At 36.5% G+C, this 17,932-nt stretch overlaps 1 protein-coding gene across 3 annotated transcripts in view; it reads right to left on the bottom strand.

Annotated features, from left to right (window-relative positions):
* The window catches only part of ACAP2 (ArfGAP with coiled-coil, ankyrin repeat and PH domains 2), a 153,580-nt gene that overhangs the window by 54,878 nt on the left and 80,770 nt on the right, over positions 1-17,932 (bottom strand). For 2 of the 3 annotated variants that reach the window (XM_043473311.1, XM_043473312.1), the window contains exons 5-7: positions 7,533-7,591; positions 4,512-4,695; positions 516-560 (exon numbers count right to left, since the gene is read on the bottom strand). In XM_043473311.1, coding sequence (XP_043329246.1) covers positions 516-560; positions 4,512-4,695; positions 7,533-7,591 — 288 coding nt within the window. Of the gene's footprint in view, positions 1-515; positions 561-4,511; positions 4,696-7,532; positions 7,592-15,971; positions 15,974-16,572; positions 16,604-17,932 lie in introns of those variants that run through there. The other variant, XM_043473313.1, reaches the window with a different exon arrangement.

Here is a 17,932-nt window from a genome sequence, read left to right as displayed (position 1 = left end):
AAATACAAAAGACTATAGTGTCCACACCATTACCATCCTCTGCCCACCTTCTTGTTAACTTTAAGACGGAAAAAAAAAAAAAAGGCAAATAAGAAAATCACTGTTCTCATGCCTTCACATTTCAACTCATTTGTTTTCTACCTGCATTCCAAAAAGCTGATACATCATCAACAACCCTAAGGGGAAAACTCTATAAAATGATGCTATTTATGTATGCCCTCAATCTCAAATATGTAAATGTCTGCTTTAAGGAACTTACAATATATTAATGGATGAGACATATATAAATAACTATAACAGAAAAAAATTTAAAAAAAAAAACAAAAAAAGTGGTTTAGTGACATGTAAGAAGTATACAAACATCATTAAGAAGTAAGATTAACTATAAACCTGGAATAAATAAGTCAATAAATAAACATATATACACATACATATGATGCTATTTTAAACACTTAAATATATACATTTAACTTCATATTAAAATATATAGAACATCATTTCAATAAATATCTTACTGATTTCAGGATTTCTGATCTCCTTTTTGATTGAAGGACATTAATCTGAGGGAAAAACAAACTTGGTTAATCAACTATGCACTATTTAAAAAACTAATCCAGAATGCAATGTTGTAAAATTTGCTTATTCTAATGGTTTAATACTTTTCCAGAAAAGTAAATAAAAACAAAGTTCAAGTTTTTCAGCTTTTGACCTGCTTTTTGCAAAAACAGTTAAAGACAAACATACCAATGAAACTCTCATCATTTTTCAACTCAAAGAGAAACTGGCCATGTTTAAATCATAAAATTGTACTGTACTGATAAAACTATCAACTTGATAAACTTTCAAATTTCTTAGAATTCCACCTTTTCTCCACTCTCATCTAATCACTCTTTCAACATACATCCTTAATACAAATTCTCACCACTTTCATCACTACCACCAATTGCCATTATCTTTTCCTGACTGTTACTATAGTCTAAACTAGTGTGTTTCCACTCTTGACTCCTTACACTTCATTCTGCACACAGCAACCAGAGTGCTTTTTTAAACAATAAATAAGATCATGCATGTTTATCTGAAAACCTTCCAACTCCCAACCTACAACTCCCTATTGCAGCCTACAAGGCCCTTTGTGAAGAGGCTCCTGCTACCTCTCCAACCTGATTTTCTTCTACAGTACTTTCACCTTTTCTGTACTCCAACCACAGCCCAAGACTATTCCCACCTCAAGGCCTTCATCCTATTTGTTTTGTCCTCATATCATGATTTTCTGCCCAAACGGGCATGAGGCTCTTATCCATAAGGTCCAAACTTAAATGCTACCTCTTCACAAAGGTCCAAAGTAGGCCTTCAAACATCTTTACTGTATCAACCCTATTTATTTTCCTTTTAGTATTCTTAACTACCTTGTATTTTATTTACTTATGTCATTTACCTAGCTAAAACATAAGTTCCATCAGATCAAGGTCTTGCCTTATTCCCAGTTGTATTCTCCAAATTGTATATATTAAGCACTCAATAAATATTTGTTAAACAAATTAATAGACCATAAATAAATGTTAATTAGACCAAACTATTGAAAGATCAGTAATTACAAAAGTTGCCTTCTATGGTTTCTCTCCCAACTTTAGAAATTCACAACAAGCATTTTATTTTTGTCTGTTATTATATATCAACTTAGTGAAATAAAATGTTTACAAAAAAGAATCATTCATTCTTTGCTAGAACTTCCAAAAGATTACAGAATATCTACCCTTTTAATATGTCCTTCCCACTGAATATTTCACGTTATAAGATAATTTTAAAGCATTGATCAGAAAACAAAAACAGGCCCCCAAAAATCTAATAATGTTGCTTACCTAAGCACTAGTTTATTCTGTATGTCTGTTTCAAGGTCTATTCAGTTTTGAGAACTAAAATAGTAACTTCCAAATGCTCTAAGTAAAAGCTTAGAAAAATGTTAAAAATACTTCTGTTTGACAATGAAAAACAGCATACACTTGAAAAAACAAACATATACTAAAATATTTAGAGAAGTTAAAGCATGACAAACTAAATTTTGAATATTTATTACCTAGTATTCTCTAAAACAGAGAGTTTGGCCTTATAATGAAATAATACAACAGTTCTCATTAGAAAAAATCAAACAAATAACTTATAAGAGAGGTGAAGTCCTAACTTGGATAGTTTACAATGTGTAAATTTGACAATAATTAATATTTTAGCAAACTGCTCCCTCCCCATATAAAATTTAAAATTAAGTCATTCACTCTTTCAAAAAACATTACCTATCTACTTTCTAACCACTGGACTAGACAGAAGGGATATAACCTAGGTGTAAGAAAGACGTATTAATAAATAATCACAATAAATGAGAGAAGTGCTCCAACAGCAATGTGTATGACAGTAATGTGGCAGCAGAGAGGAAACAGAGACAAGATGACTCATATGCCGGGAGAAGTCTGAGTGGTTCTGACCACAGAAAGCAAAATGGATTGCTAAAGAGCAGGTTAAAAGTAATGCAGGAAAGATCAATTTTTATGAGAACATCTTAATACTCCAGAAAAGAAACAATAAGAATTCAGGCTGCAGCAGAGTGAGAAAGAACAGATTTAAGAGTACATAGAACTTCTCAAGGCAATTTCGATTGTTACTTGTAGTAGCTAAGAATGAGGAGAATATCTAGTATGATTCTCCAAGTCTGACTTCTGTGATTACGAGGGTAACACCACTCAGTTTGGTAATGGCAGCCATTTGAGAAGACAGATTTCAGTTTTGGACACAAAACGGACAAAGTACTTCGGGAGAAAAGTAGATTTCATCATCTATATATGGTAATAATTCAAGCAAAGAACATGATGAAACTATAAGGGAAATCATAAAGTCAAAAAACAGGAAGACCAAAGATGGAACCCTAAAAGTCAGATTGAAAAGGTGCACAAAGGAGAGAAACCCAAGGTGGAAACTGAAAAGAAACAGAGTTATGACGACGACCTAAAAGTGGTTTAAGATCAAGATGAAAGGAGGTCTCAAGAAAAAGGGTGCAGTCTATTTCAGTGGAACACAATAGTCAAGTCGGTTAAAAAGTAAAATATTTCTAATGAATAAGACCTTAATGCAAGCCATTTCAGAAGAATGGGGTAGACAGACTCTCAGTGCTCATACTATAGCAGGAAGTGGTACAAGTGTGAGATAGATAAGAGGAAATAGGAAACACAGACTACTCCGTTCTAGAAGTCTTTAATTAATAGACTGTACTTTTTAAAATTTATCCTCCTGCTTACTGAATAGGAACTTAATAGAAAAAAATCCTAAGGTTATTTTCTACTATTTTTGCAAAGTTATCTGGGTAGTTTCTAAACACAAATTTGCAACATGGTTACTTCAGGTTTTTTTTACAAAATACTCTGTGACCATTGTTAAGTCAACAATCTATAGGGACTTCTCTGTCTTAGATCACCTGGCATCTTACCAAATATCCATCTCTACTTTTAAAAAGCAGCACCTAATGCAAATATGGGAGAAGGCAATGGCACCCCACTCCAGTGCTCTTGCCTGGGAGATCCCATGGACAGAGGAGCCTGGTAAGCTACAGTCCAGGGGGTCGCTAAGAGTCTGACACGACTGAGCGACTTCACTTTCACCCTTCCCTTTCATGCGCTGTAGAAGGAAATGGCAACCCACTCCAGTATTCTTGCCTGGAGAATCCCAGGGACGGGAGCCTGGTTGGCTGCCGTCTATGGGGTCACACAGAGTCGGACACGACTGACGTGACTTAGCAGCAATGCAAATATGAGAGCATTATTTCTAGAAATATTTTCCATTTGGCACTATGGTAAGCCCTTTGTATCTCTAGAATCTACTCTAAAGAAATAATCAGAAATGTTGCAAGAGATTTGTATACAAAGATATTATTATCATTTATATTTATTGAAAACTGTATTTTCAGTATTGCCAGCAAAAACTGACAATTATACAATATCTGGATATTAACTAAATTGACACAGTATATCCATAGAATAAAATATAGCAATTAATAACCCTTTTAATGATATTTAGACAAGGAGAAATAATAATCTTAAGTGAGCAGGGGAAGAAATCAGAACTTAAGGTACACACACATGTATAGGGCATACACAGATAAACACCCAGACACATGAAAATTTTTCACAAAAGAACATGGTTTAATTTCAAACTAAAAGAAGTAGCATTATTTATTCCCTTCAATGCAATCACTCAAAAAAAACAACATGTTTGGTGGTGGTGGTTTAGTCGCTAAGTCCGACTCTTGCGACCCCATGGACTATAGCCTGCCAGGCTCCTCTGTCCATGGGATTTTCCAGGCAAGAATACTGGAGTGGATTGCCATTTCCTTCTCCAGGGGATCTTCCTGACCCAGGAACTGAACCCGGGTCTCCTGCATTGCAGGCAGATTCTTTGCCAACTGAGCTATGAAGGAAGCCCAACAAGATGTTTAGCAAGCAATTTTTGAAAACATATAATAAACAAACCTGAAGTACATAATCGAGGGCTATGTGTCGAAAACATTTTCTTGTTGCTGTCAGAATGTTTGTGGCTTCTTCAACTTCATGCTGTTTGTTTCTCTGCACTTGAGCATTTTTTACTAATGCATTTTCTTTTTCTTCACTGACTTTTTCAAACTGCTTCTTGGCATCTTTGAATTTTCTGAGATCTCTAAAAAAATTAAAATAGTGAAATTTTTATAAAACTTTCTGGATCAAACACTTTACCAAAATAACATTTAAAATTTTATTCTTATGTTGCTCTATTTATTTATTTATTTGACACTCAATAGCTCTTCCAACTAATACATATATTAGTCTATGAGCATATAATATTCCTTAATATAGTCAGTTAGCATTTCCTGACTTAAATCTATACTATTCAAATTAAAAAATAAATTATCAAATTAACATTACAGAAACATAAAAGGCTAAGTTAATTTGTTTTTTCTAAAGACAAATTTTGGGACATACACCAATATCTAACCAAATAATTTTTAAACAGTAGTATATACCACAGGGAACTTATTAAAAAATGCAAGTTCCAAGGGTCCTCTCCCAGAGATTATAACTCTTTGTGTTTTGGGGATAAGCTCTGGAAATCTAAGGGATTTTCTTAAGACAAGTCCTTGATTTCCTGTTATTGGTGGTCCTATTGTTTTAGTCACTGAGTCCTGTCCGACTCCTCTGAGGCCCCATGGACTTTAGCCTGTCATGTTCTTCTGTCCATGGGATTCTCCAGGCAAGACTACTGGAGTGGGCTGCCTTCTCCAGGGGATCCTTCCAACCCAGGGATCAAACCAGAGTCTCCTCCACTGGCAGGCAGATTCTTTACCACCTGAGCCACTGGGGAATAGTATATGTTACAAGGGTATAGACCACATTTAAAGAAACAACATTCATTTCTTATTCAAGAAAATTAGTAGGCCAAAAGGCAGGAATACATTCTTAAAATACACACATATAATGCTTTCTAAAAGAACTGGGTATACTGTGTGCTCAGTCGTGCCCAACTCTTTGCGATCCCCTGGACTGTAGCCCACCGGGTTCCTATGTTCATGGGATTTTCCAGGTAATAATACTGGAGTGGGTTACTATTTCCCACTCCAGGGGACCTTCCCAACCCAGGGACCAAACCCAGGTCTCCTACATTGCAGGCAGATTCTTTACAATCTGAGCCACCAGGGAAGCTCAGACTATTGAAATGGATACTATTACCCTTTACTAGTACATAATTCTTTTAGAAGGCTTCCCTGGTAGCTAAACAGATAAAGAACCTGCCTGCCAATGCAGGAAGCACAAGAGATGAGGGTTCGATCCCTGAGTCAGGAAGATTCCCTGAAGAACAAAAAGGCAATTCACTCTAGCATTCTTGCCTGGAAAATCCATGGACAGAGAACTCTGGTGGGCTACAGTCCATAGGGTCACAAAGAGTCAGATATGACTGAGTACGCGTGAGCCACCTGGGAAGCCCTCTAAAAGCACTCTAAATGGGAAGCCCTTTATGTACCAGTTAAGGGTAACAGTCTGAAAATCTGAAACCTCCATTCATTAATGACCTTAGGTAAATACATAACATCCCTTGGCTTTCACTTCTTCTACCAAGGAACTAGGCAAAATAACTTGAAGACAAATAACTTTAAAATAATAACAACTATAATAAAATATACCTAGCAAAGACATTAAACTCTTTATAGGAAGCAATAAATTTTCATGTATATATTCTATAAGGACATTCTGAATATTAGTATTTTATGAAATAATTTAAAAACAATCTGCAAGAGATCACCTCTAGTACAACAAATTCTAATCTACTAAGACTGAAGTGCATTATGAGCTCTGAAATTTATAGCTTGTAGTACCTGTATTAGTTATGACCAACCTAGACAGCATATTAAAAAGCAGAGACATTACTTTGTCAACAAAGGTCCATCTAGTCAAGGCTATGGTTTTTCCAGTAGTCACGTATGGATGTGAGAGTTGGACTATGAAGAAAGCTGAGCACTGAAGAATTGATGCTTTTGAACTGTGGTGTTGGAGAAGACTCTTGAAGAGTCCCTTGGACTGTGAGGAGATCCAACCAGTCCATCCTAAAGGAGATCAGTCCTGGGTGTTCATTGGAAGGACTGACACTGAAGCTGAAACTCCAATACTTTGGCCACCTGATGCGAAGAGTTGACTCATTAGAAAAGACCCTGATGCTAGGAAAGATTGAGGGCAGGAAGAGAAGGGGACAACAGAGGATGAGATGGTTGGATGGCATCACCGACTCAATGGACATGGGTTTGGGTAGACTCTGGGAGTTGGTGAGGGACAGGGAGGCCTGGCGTGCTCCGGTTCATAGGGTGGCAAAGAGTTGGACATGACTGAGCGACTGAACTGAACTGAATACCTGAATACTGTGTCCTAATCAACCTTATATGTAATATAATATATTCTCAGTCAGGAATTAAAAGAGAAAAATTGAAATTATTAATGTAGAAAAGGCAAACATCCACACCTGGAAAGGTCAGATTTTTTTTTTTTTCCAGTTTCATTTTATTTCACACATAAAATATGATGATGGTGACACAAAAGGCTTGTTTTCATTACTTATTATGCACCTTCATAACTCATTCTCATAAATCCTATTATCTTCTCCACAAAGAAAATACTATATGGAGATAACTAGAATAACTGATGGTATTTCAACCACTTTTGGTATCTGCTTTGATTTTTAAAGGTCATCAGATTCTTTATTTACATTAAAAATTTGTTTTATCTGTAACAATTTGAGCTATGTATCCTGAATACAAATTCCATAGCATAAGTTATTCATGGGAAAGCCTGAAATCTGATTTCTTACAGAGTTAATTCAGAAAAAAATGCAACATAAAATTCACAAAGCAAAAAACAAATAAAAACTCCCATATTTTTAGTAAGTCTGAAAGTATGATTCTAGGTTCTCTCAAATGATAACTCCCAGATGTAATCATAGCTGCTTTTCTTTTTTCACTGAAATTAACTTACTCTTTAACAAAGTTCTGAAGTTGTGCCTTAATTGATCTCTGGGTTTGGTCAAATAGGATCTAAAAGAAAAGGAACATTAAGCAATTAGAAAAGTAAACAAAGAAAAAAATTTTCATGTAGTTCTATAAATATTACATCCCTCCAACAATAATCCAATTCTAATAATACCTACATTTCTTACTGAACATTGCATAAGAAATAAGCATTTAAAAAAGAAACTGATTCTCAAGCCAATTTCATCTGTTAAAAAATAAAATTACTATTTACAGAGTAAATCAAAAGTGTTTTAATACTTAAATACAATTTTCAATCGGTTAAGCAACTTATTTCCTTGATTCTAACTCAGGCTTTAGAAGACAACCTAAAGGACTAATACAAATTCTACTCTATCCACCATAGGAATTTCTTACTGTAATATACTAAAACATAAGAAAGGAAAACACTAGAACTTCCTTATACCTTAGAGATTTCTCATTTGGGAAGACGTGTGAATTTAAATGTCTTACATTCTGAATCAAGCAAATATTATACAGCCCTTAAATGATTGCTAAGATTAAAGACGAGGATAAAATTTTATTTCTCACAAAAATATTTTACACCACTTAACAGACGCCACATATATTTAACTCTACATGTGGTACATTTCATAGGGCTTGGCATGGAAATGTTAAGTACTTTCACAATTTACAGATATACTTCATTCAGAATTTGAAACACAGCAGATAAACAGGCAGAAAAATCACTATTCAAAACAAAAAGAAAATCCTATGTCCCTCAACTAACTATAAACAGAATCAAAATATTTCAACCTATATGGAATCTGGCTAGAAGCAAAGTATTATGTCCTTGTCTAAATGCCAAACACACATGCACAGTCTGGGTTGAGTACAGGGTTTCAAAATCTGTCAAATTCACTTTTCAAAGAAAAAAACATTTTGTATAATGTTAATCACAAAGTATTAAACCCAAGTTAAGCAGAAGAAATGACATAATAAAGATCAGATTGGAAGGTAACTAAATAGAAAACAGGAAATCAATAGCCAAAACCCAATTAAAACTAAAGCTAGTTTTTTAAGATCTAAAATAGATAAACTCAGAGCCAAAGTCAACATATGAAAAAGTAGAGACGTCACTTTGCCAACAAAGGTCATACAGCCAAAGCTACAATTTTTTCAGTAGTCACATATGGATTTGAGAGTTGGACCATAAAGAAGTCTGAGCATCAAAGGATTGATGCTTTCGAACCATGATGCTGGAGAAGACTCTCAGGAGTCCCTTGGACTGCAAGGAGATCAAACCAGTCAATCTAAAGGAAATCAACTCTGAATATTCATTGGAAGGACTGATGCTGAAGCTGAAGTTCCAATACTTTGGCAACCGGATGTGAAGAGTTGACTCATTAGAAAAGATCCTGATGCTGGGAAAGATTGAAAGGAAAAGGAGAAGAGGGCGGCAGAAGATGAGATGGTTAGATAGCATCACCGACTCAATGAACATCTAATTTGAGCAAACTCTGGGACCTGCCTATTGAGAAATCTGTATGGGCAAATACCTAGGGTTGATATTGCTACGTTTTATGTAAATGTAGCTTTAACTTTATAGTATATGGGAGCTTTTTCAATATAGATTCTGTTTCCTCAATTCTGTTTAAGTTTATTTTTTCTTTCTTTGGTCATGCCATGAGGCTTGTGGAATCTCAGTTCCCTGGCCAGGGACTGAACACGAGTGATAGCAGTGAAAATCTTAACCAGTAGACCACCAGAAAAATCTGTTTAGTTTTCTGATATCTCCTTTTCAAAATTTCTTTTACTGAAGTATAGTTAATTTACAATGTTGTATTAGTTTTTGGTAAATTAGTTTACAAGCAGAAATTTATATGTTCAGTATATATATATACACACACACACATATATATGTATACTGAATCACTCTGCTTGTAAACACATATATATAATATATACCTACATATATATATATATATATATACACTGAATATATATATGTATATGTATTCTTCATATTTTTTCCAGTATGGTTTATTATAGAATATTCAATATAGCTCCCTGTGCTATATATTAGTACCTTGTTGTTTATTCATTCAATATAATAGCATCTGCTAATCCCACATTCCCAATTCTTCCATCCCCCACCTCTGTTCCCCATTAGCAACCATGAGTCTGTTCTCTTTGTAAGTCTCATTCTGTTTCAAAGATAAATTCACTTGTGCTGTATTTTAGATTCCATCATTCTGTTTCAAAGATAAATTCACCTGTGCTGTATTTTAGATTCCATATGTAAGTGATATGAACTGAGCTATCAGGGAAATCCCAGTGGTAAAGGGAATGGCAGACCACTTCAGCATTCATGCCTTGAGAACCCCATGAAGAGTATGAAAAGGCAAAAACATAGGACCCTGAAAGATGATCTCCCCAGGTCGGTAGGTACCCAATATGCTACTGGAGATCAGTGGAGAAATAACTCCAGAAAGAATGAAGAGACAGAGCCAAAGCAAAAACAACACCCAGCTCTGAATGTGACTTGTGATGGAAGTTAAGCCCGATGCTGTAAAGAGCAATAGCATAGGAACCTGGAATGTTAGGTCCATGAATCAAGGCAAATTGGAAGTGGTCAAACAGGAGATGGCAAGAGTGAACATCAACATTTTAGGAATTAGCCTACTAAAATGGACTGGAATGGGTGAATTTAACTCAGATGACCATTATATCTACTACTGTGGGCAACAATCCCTTAGAAAAAATGGACTGGCTGTCATAGTAAACAAGAGTCCGAAATGCAGTACTTGGATGCCGCCTCAAAAACGGCAGAATGATCTCCGTTCGTTTCCAAGGCTAACCATTCAGTATTATAGTAATCCAAGTCTGTGCCCCGAACAGTAATGCTGAAGAAGCTGAAGTTGACTGGTTCTCTGGAGACCTACAAAAACCTAGAACTAACACCCCAAAAAGATGTCCTTTTCATTATAGGTGACTGGAATGCAAAAGTAGGAAGTCAAGGAACACCTGGAGTAACAGGCAAATTTGGCCTTGGAGTACAAAACAAAGCAGGTCAAAGGCTAACAGAGTTTGCCAAGAGAACGCGAACACCCTCTTCCAACAACACAAGAGAAGACTCTACACATGCACATCACCAGATGGTCAATACTGAAATCAGACTGATTATATTCTTTGCAGCCAAAGATGGAGAAGCTCTATACAGTCAGCAAAAACAAGACCAGGAGCTGACTGTGGCTCAGACCATGAATTCCTTATTGCCAAATTCCGACTTATTGAAGAAAGTAGGGGAAACCACTAGACCGTTCAGGTATGACCTAAATCAAATCCCTTATGACTATACAGTGGAAGTGACAAATAGATTCAAGGGATTAGATCTGATAGAGTGCCTGATGAACTACGGACTGAGGTTCCTGACATTGTACAGGAGGCAGTGATCAAGATCATCCCCAAGAAAAAGAAATGCAAAAGGACAAAATGGTTGTCCGAGGAGGACTTAGAAATAGCTGAGAATAGAAAAGATGTGAAAGGCAAAGGAGAAAAGGAAAGATATACCCATTTGAATGCAGTACCAAAGAATAGCAAAGAGAGATAAGAAAGACTTCCTCAATGATCAGTGCAAAGAAATAGAGGAAAACAGTGGAATGGGAAAGACTAGAGATCTCTTCAAGAAAATTAGAGATACCAAGGGAACATTTCATGCAAAGATGGGCACAATAAAGGACAGAAATGGTATGGACCTAACAGAAGCAGAAGATACTAAGAAGGGGTGGCAAGACCACACAGAAGAACGACACAAAAAAGATCTTCATGACCCAGATAACCACAATGGTGTGATCACTCACCTAGAGCCAGACATCCTGCAATGGGAAGTCAAGTGAGCCTTAGGAAACATCACTACAAACAAAGCTAGTGGAGGTGATGGGATTCCAGATGAGCTATTTCAAATCTTAAAAGATGATGCTGTGAAAGTGCTGCACTCAATATGCCAGCAAATTGGGAAACCTGAGCAGTGGCCACAGGACTGGAAAAGGTCAGTTTTCATTCCAATCCCAAAGAAAGGCAATGCCAAAGAGTGTTCAAACTACCACACAATTGCACTCATCTCACACGCTAGCAAAGTAATGCTCAAAATTCTCCAAGACAGGCTTCAACAGCAGGAGAACAATGAACTTCCAGATGCTCAAGCTGGATTTAGAAAAGGCAGAGGAACCAGAGATCAAACTGCCAACATCCGCTGGATCATCGAAAAAGCAAGAGAGTTCCAGAAAAACATCTATTTCTGCTTTATTGACTATGCCAAAGCCTTTGACTGTGTGGATTCCCAAAGAACTGTGGAAAATTCTGAAACAGATGGGAATACCAGACCACCTGATCTGCCTCCTGAGAAATCTGTATGCAGGTCAGGAAGCAACAGTTAGAACTGGACATGGAACAACAGACTGGTTCCAAACAGGAAACGGAGTATGTCAAGGCTGTATATTGTCACCCTGCTTATTTAACTTATATGCAGAGTACATCATGAGAAACACTGGGCTGGAAGAAGGACAAGCTGGAATCAAGACTGCCGGGAGAAATACCAATAACCTCAGATATGCAGATGACACCACCCTTATGGCAAAAAGCGAAGAACTAAAGAGCCTCTTGATGAAAGTGAGAGGAGAGTGAAAAAGTTGGCTTAAAACTCAACATTCAGAAAACTAAGATCACGGCATCTGGTCCCATCACTTCATAGCAAATAGGTGGGGAAACAGTGGAAACAGTGGCAGACCTTATTTTGGGGGGCTCCAAAATCAGTGCAGATGGTGACTGCAGCCATGAAATTAAAAGATGCTTACTCCTTGGAAGAAAAGTTATGACCAACCCAGACAGCGTATTAAAAAGCTGAGGCATTACTTTGCCAACAAAGGTCCATCTAGTCAAAGCTACAGTTTTTCCAGTAGTCATGTATGGATGTGCGAGTTGGACTATAAAGAAAGCTGCGTGCTGAAGAATTGATGCTTTTGAACTGTGGTGTTGGAGAAGACTCTTGAGAGTCCCTTGCATAGCAAGGAGATCCAACCAGTCCATCCTAAAGGAGATCAGTTCTTGGGTGTTCATTGGAAGGACTGATGCTGAAGCTGAAATTCCAATAGTTTGGCCACCTGATGTGAACAGCTGACTCATTTGAAAAGACCCTGATACTGGCAAAGACTGAAGGCGGGAGGAGAAGGGGACGACAGAGGATGAGATGGCTGGATGGCATCACTGACTCAAAGGACATGAGTTTGAGTAAACTGCGGGAGTTGGTGATGGACAGGGAGGCCTGGCATGCTGCAGTCCATGGGATCGCAAAGATTCGGACACAACCAAGTGACTGAACTGTACTGAACTGAACTGGGAGATAGCGAAGGACAGGGAAGTCAGGAGTATGACAGTCCATGGGGTCACAAAGAGTTGGACATGACTTAATGACCGAGCAAAAACAACAGCCAAAGTGATCAGGAGAAAAGAAGACACAATGTCCTACAATAAGGAGAGATAGGACTTGACCACAGACCTTATGGGTATTAAGAAAGGATAATCAGAGGATTTGTGGAACAATTTTATGCTGATGAATTCAATAGATGAGATGGGTAAAATCTTTGAAAGACAAAAACTAATGAATGAAGCTCAACCGTAGCAATTTTTTCTTATGTCAGTTTCCCAAGGCACTAGAAATAAAAGTAAAAATAAACAAATGAGACCTAATCAAATTTATAAGTTTTTGAACAGCAAAGGAAATCATGAACAACATGAAAAAACTACAGATTGGGAGAAAAAAAATTGCAAACGTTGTGACCTACAAGGACTTAATTTCCAAAATATACAAACATCTCAAACAACTCAGTAATGACAAAAAAACAATCCAAGCAAAAAATGGGCAGAAGACCTAAACAGACATCTCTTCAAAGAAAACATACAGATGGCCAACAGGCACCTGAAAAGAGGCTCAACATTGATAATTACTGGAGAAATGCAAATCAAAACTACAGTGAGATCTCACCTCACACCGGTCAGAATGGACATCATTAAAAAGTATACAAATAATAAATGCTGGAGAAGGTGTGGAGAAAAGGGAGACCTCCTGACATTGTTGGCAGAAAAATAAATTAGTACAGTCACTATGGAGAGTCCTTAAAAAACTAAAAACAGAGTTGCCATCTGATCCAGCAATCCCACTTGTTGGCACATTTCCAGAAAAAAACTCTAATTTGAAAAGATATGCATCCCATTGTTCACAGTAACACTATCTAGAATAGTGAAGACATGGAATCAACCTAAATGTTCATTGACAGATGGATAAATGGAATACTTCTCAGACATAAAAAGAATGAAATAATATCATTAGCTGCAACTTGAATGCCCTTAGAAATTATCATAGTAAGTCAGAGAAAGACATATATGATATCACTTATTCAGTTCAGTTCAGGTCAATTGCTCAGTCATGTCTGACTCTTTGCGATCCCATGGACTGCAACACGCCAGGCTTCCCTGTCCATCACCAACTTCCAGAGCTTACTCAAACTCATGTCCATTAAGTCGGTGATGCCATCCAACCATCTCATCCTCTGTCGTCCCCTTCTTCATCCACCTTAAACTTAGGTCCATAACAAAATCTGTGTGCAAATATTTATAGCAGTTTCATTCTTAACTGCCAAAAACTGGACACAACCCAAATTTCCTTGGAGAAACAAACTATGGTATATCTATACAATATCTGTACCAGCAAGAAAAAGAAATAACTATTAATAACTGCAACCACATAGATGAATCTCAATGCATTTTGATAAGTAAAATAAGTTATATTCAAAAGGCTATAGGTTAAATGAATCTATTTATATGACATTTCAGAAAAGGCAGAACTATAAACAGTTTCCAATGGTGGGGAAGGGAGGGAAGGTTGACTTAACAATGACTTAACTTAATAAGAGTATTTCTAGAATTAATGAATGGAGAAGGAAATGGCAACCCACTCCAGTATTCTTACCTAGAGAATCCTATGGACAGAAGCCTGGTGGGCTGCTATCCATAGCGTCGCACAGATTCGGACATGACTGAAGTGACTTAGCATGCATGCATGCATTGAAGAAGGAACCCACTCCAGTATTCTTGCCTGTCTCCCAAGGACAGAGGAGCCTGGTGGGCTGCTGTCTATGGGGTCGCACAGTCAGACATGACTGAAGTGACTTAGCAGCAGCAGGATAATTAATGAAACTGTATCTTAATTGAGGTATGGAGTCCCGACTGTATGCATTTGTTAAAACTCATAAAACTGTACACCACAAGGAATCAATTTTGTTACAACTGAATTTGAAAATAACTTTAATACCCTCTAGGTCCACCCATGTTGTCACAAATGACAAGGTTTCATTCTTATCTATGGCTGGGTAATATTCTTGTGTGTATACTGTACACATAGTAGATATACCACATCTTCTTTATCCATTCACCTATTGATAGGCACTTAGGTTGCTTCTGAATCTTGCCTACTGTGAATACAACTGCAATGATCACAGGGGTGCATATATTTTTTTCTAATTAGTATTTTTGTTTTCTTTGATTAAATACCCAAGAATGAACCTGGTGGACCATATGGTAGTTCTACTTTTAGTTTTTTGAGAAATTTCCTTACTGTTTTCCACAGTGGCTATACCAATTTATATTCCCATCAACAGCACACAAGGATTCACTCATCTCTACATCCTCACCAATGCTTGTTATTTAGCTATCTTTTTTGATAAAAGCCATTCTGACAAGTGTGATGTGATATCTCACTGTGGTTTTGATTTGCACTTCCCTGATACCTTAGCAGTGGTGAGCATCTTTTCATGTGCCTGGTGGTCATTTGCATCTCTTCTCTGGAAAAGTGTCTGTTTAGGCTCTCTGACCTTTTTTTTTTTAATTGGGTTATTCTGGGTTTTGGGTCTGTTGTTTTTTTCTATGTTGAGGTATAGGAGTTCCTTGACTATTGGGGGTATTAATCCCTTGTTGCATATAACATTTGCAAATATCTTCTCTCATTCACTATGGTGCTTTCTCATTTTGTCAGTGGTTTCTTTCACCATATAAAAGTTTTTTTAGTTCAATGTGGACTTCCCTGGTGGCTCAGACAGTAAAGAATTTTAGTTCAATGTGGACTTCCCTGGTGGCTCAGACAGTAAAGAATCTGCCTGCAGTGCAGGGGACCTGGGTTTGACCCCTGGGTTGGGAAGATTCCCTTGAGAAGGGTGTGGCAACACACTGCAGTACTCTTGCCTGGAAAATTCCATGAACAGAGGACCCTGGCAGTTCATGGGATTCCAAAGAGTCAGACACAACTGAGCAACTAACACTAGTTGGATGTAGTCCTATTAGTTTATTTTTGCTTTTATTTCCCTTGCCTGCAGAGATAGCCAAAAAAAAATACTGCTAAGACAGATGTCAAAGAGCATACTGCCTATATTTTCTTCTATAAGTTTTATGGTTTCAGGTCTTACATTTAAATCTTCAATCCATTTTTAATTTTATTTTTGTATATTGTGTGAGAATATAGTCAGTTGATTCTTTTGTATATAGCTGCCCAGTTTTCCTACCACCATCTATTAAAAAGGCTGTCTTCTCCCCATTGTGTATTCTTGCCTCCTCTGCCATAGAGTAACTGCCCGTATAAATGTGGGTTCATTTCTGGACTCTCTACTCTGATCCCTGATCTATGTGCCTGTTTTCGTGTCATTGACATACTGTTTTGATTACTGTAGCTTTGTAGTATAGTTTGAAATGTAGGTGTGTGATACCTCTAGCTTTCTTCTTAAGATTGTTTTGGTTATTTGGGGTCTTTTGCACCACATATAAATTTTAGAATTTTTTTTTTCTAGTTCTGTGAAAAATGTCTTTGGGATTTTGATAAGGATTATACTGTATCTCTAGACTGCCTCAGGTAGTGTGGTTATTTTCAATAAATTATTTCTTCCAATCCATGAGCCTGTTTATGTCATCTTTATTTATTTGATCAATGATTTTTTGATCACTGTCAAAATTTATCATTGATAGCTTTTCAAGTAGAAGTCTTTTACTTCCTTAGATTTATTCCCACAGATTTTATTATTTCTGATGCAATTGTAAATGGGATTACTTCATTGTTAGTATACAGAAACGCAACAGATTTCTGCATATTAATTTTGTATCCTGTAACTTTACTGAATTCATTGACAAGTTCCAGTAGTTTTTGGTGGCACCTTTAGGATTTTCTATACATAGTATCATATGAGATCTGCAAACACTGACAGTTTAACACCTTCCTTTCAAATATGGATTCCATTTATTTTTCTTGTCTGATTGTCTTGTCTAGGACTCCCAATATTTGCCATTTGCTACAACATGCATGGACCTAGAGGGTATTATGCTATGTAAAATAAGTCAGAGAAAGAAAAATATGAGATTTCATTTATATGTGGAATCTAAAAAACAAAACAAATGAACAAACATAAACAAAGAGAAACTACAGAAAACACTATTAGAATTAATAAGTGACTTTAGCAAAGTTGTAGAAATAAAGTCAATATACAAGAATCAGTGCTATTTCTGTACATCAGCAACGACCAATTGCAAATTGAACTTTTCAAAAGTATCACCTACAACAGCACCAAAAAATAGGAAATGCTTAGGGACAAACTTGACAAAAGGTATGCAAGACTTGTACAATAAAGACCACAAAACACTGCCATGAGAAATGAAAGAAAACCCAAATAAATGGAGTAATACACTGTGTTCATGGATTTGAAAATTCACTATTAGTTAGATGTAAATTCTCACCAAATTGACCTCTAGATTCATTGAAATCTCACTCCAAATCCCAGTAAGGCATTTTACAGAAGTGTAATACCTGACTCTAAAATATATATGAAAATGGGACTTCCCTGTGGTTCATGCTTCCATTGCAGGAGATGGGTTCAATCCCTGGTTGGGGAACTAAGATCTTGTGTGTCATGTGATGCAGCCAAAAACACATTTTTTTTTAATTTAAAAAGTATATATCGAAATATAAAGGACCTACAATAGCCAAACTAATTTTGAAAAGAAATTGAACAAAGGTGGAATACTTATCCTACCTGATTTTAAGACTCATTATTGAAACCTACAGTAATCAAGGCATTTGTAGTATTAAAAATAGGCAAAAGTAAGATCAATAAAACAAAAGAGTCCAGAAACGATCCATGTAAATGGGTCAACTTCTGTTTTTAACAAAAGATGCCAATAAGGAAAAGATAATATTTTGAGCAAATGATGCTAGAACAAAAACTGGACAGCCTTTGATCAAAAATAAACCTTAACTCTTACCATGCAACATGTGTAAAAATCACCTCATGATGGATCACAAATCTAAACTAA

This window comes from Cervus canadensis, chromosome 7 (genome assembly GCF_019320065.1).
Source record: "Cervus canadensis isolate Bull #8, Minnesota chromosome 7, ASM1932006v1, whole genome shotgun sequence".
NCBI classification, from domain to species: Eukaryota; Metazoa; Chordata; class Mammalia; order Artiodactyla; family Cervidae; genus Cervus; species Cervus canadensis.
The sequence above is the reverse complement of the archived record's forward strand: the minus strand, read 5'-3'. Positions and strand labels throughout refer to the sequence as shown.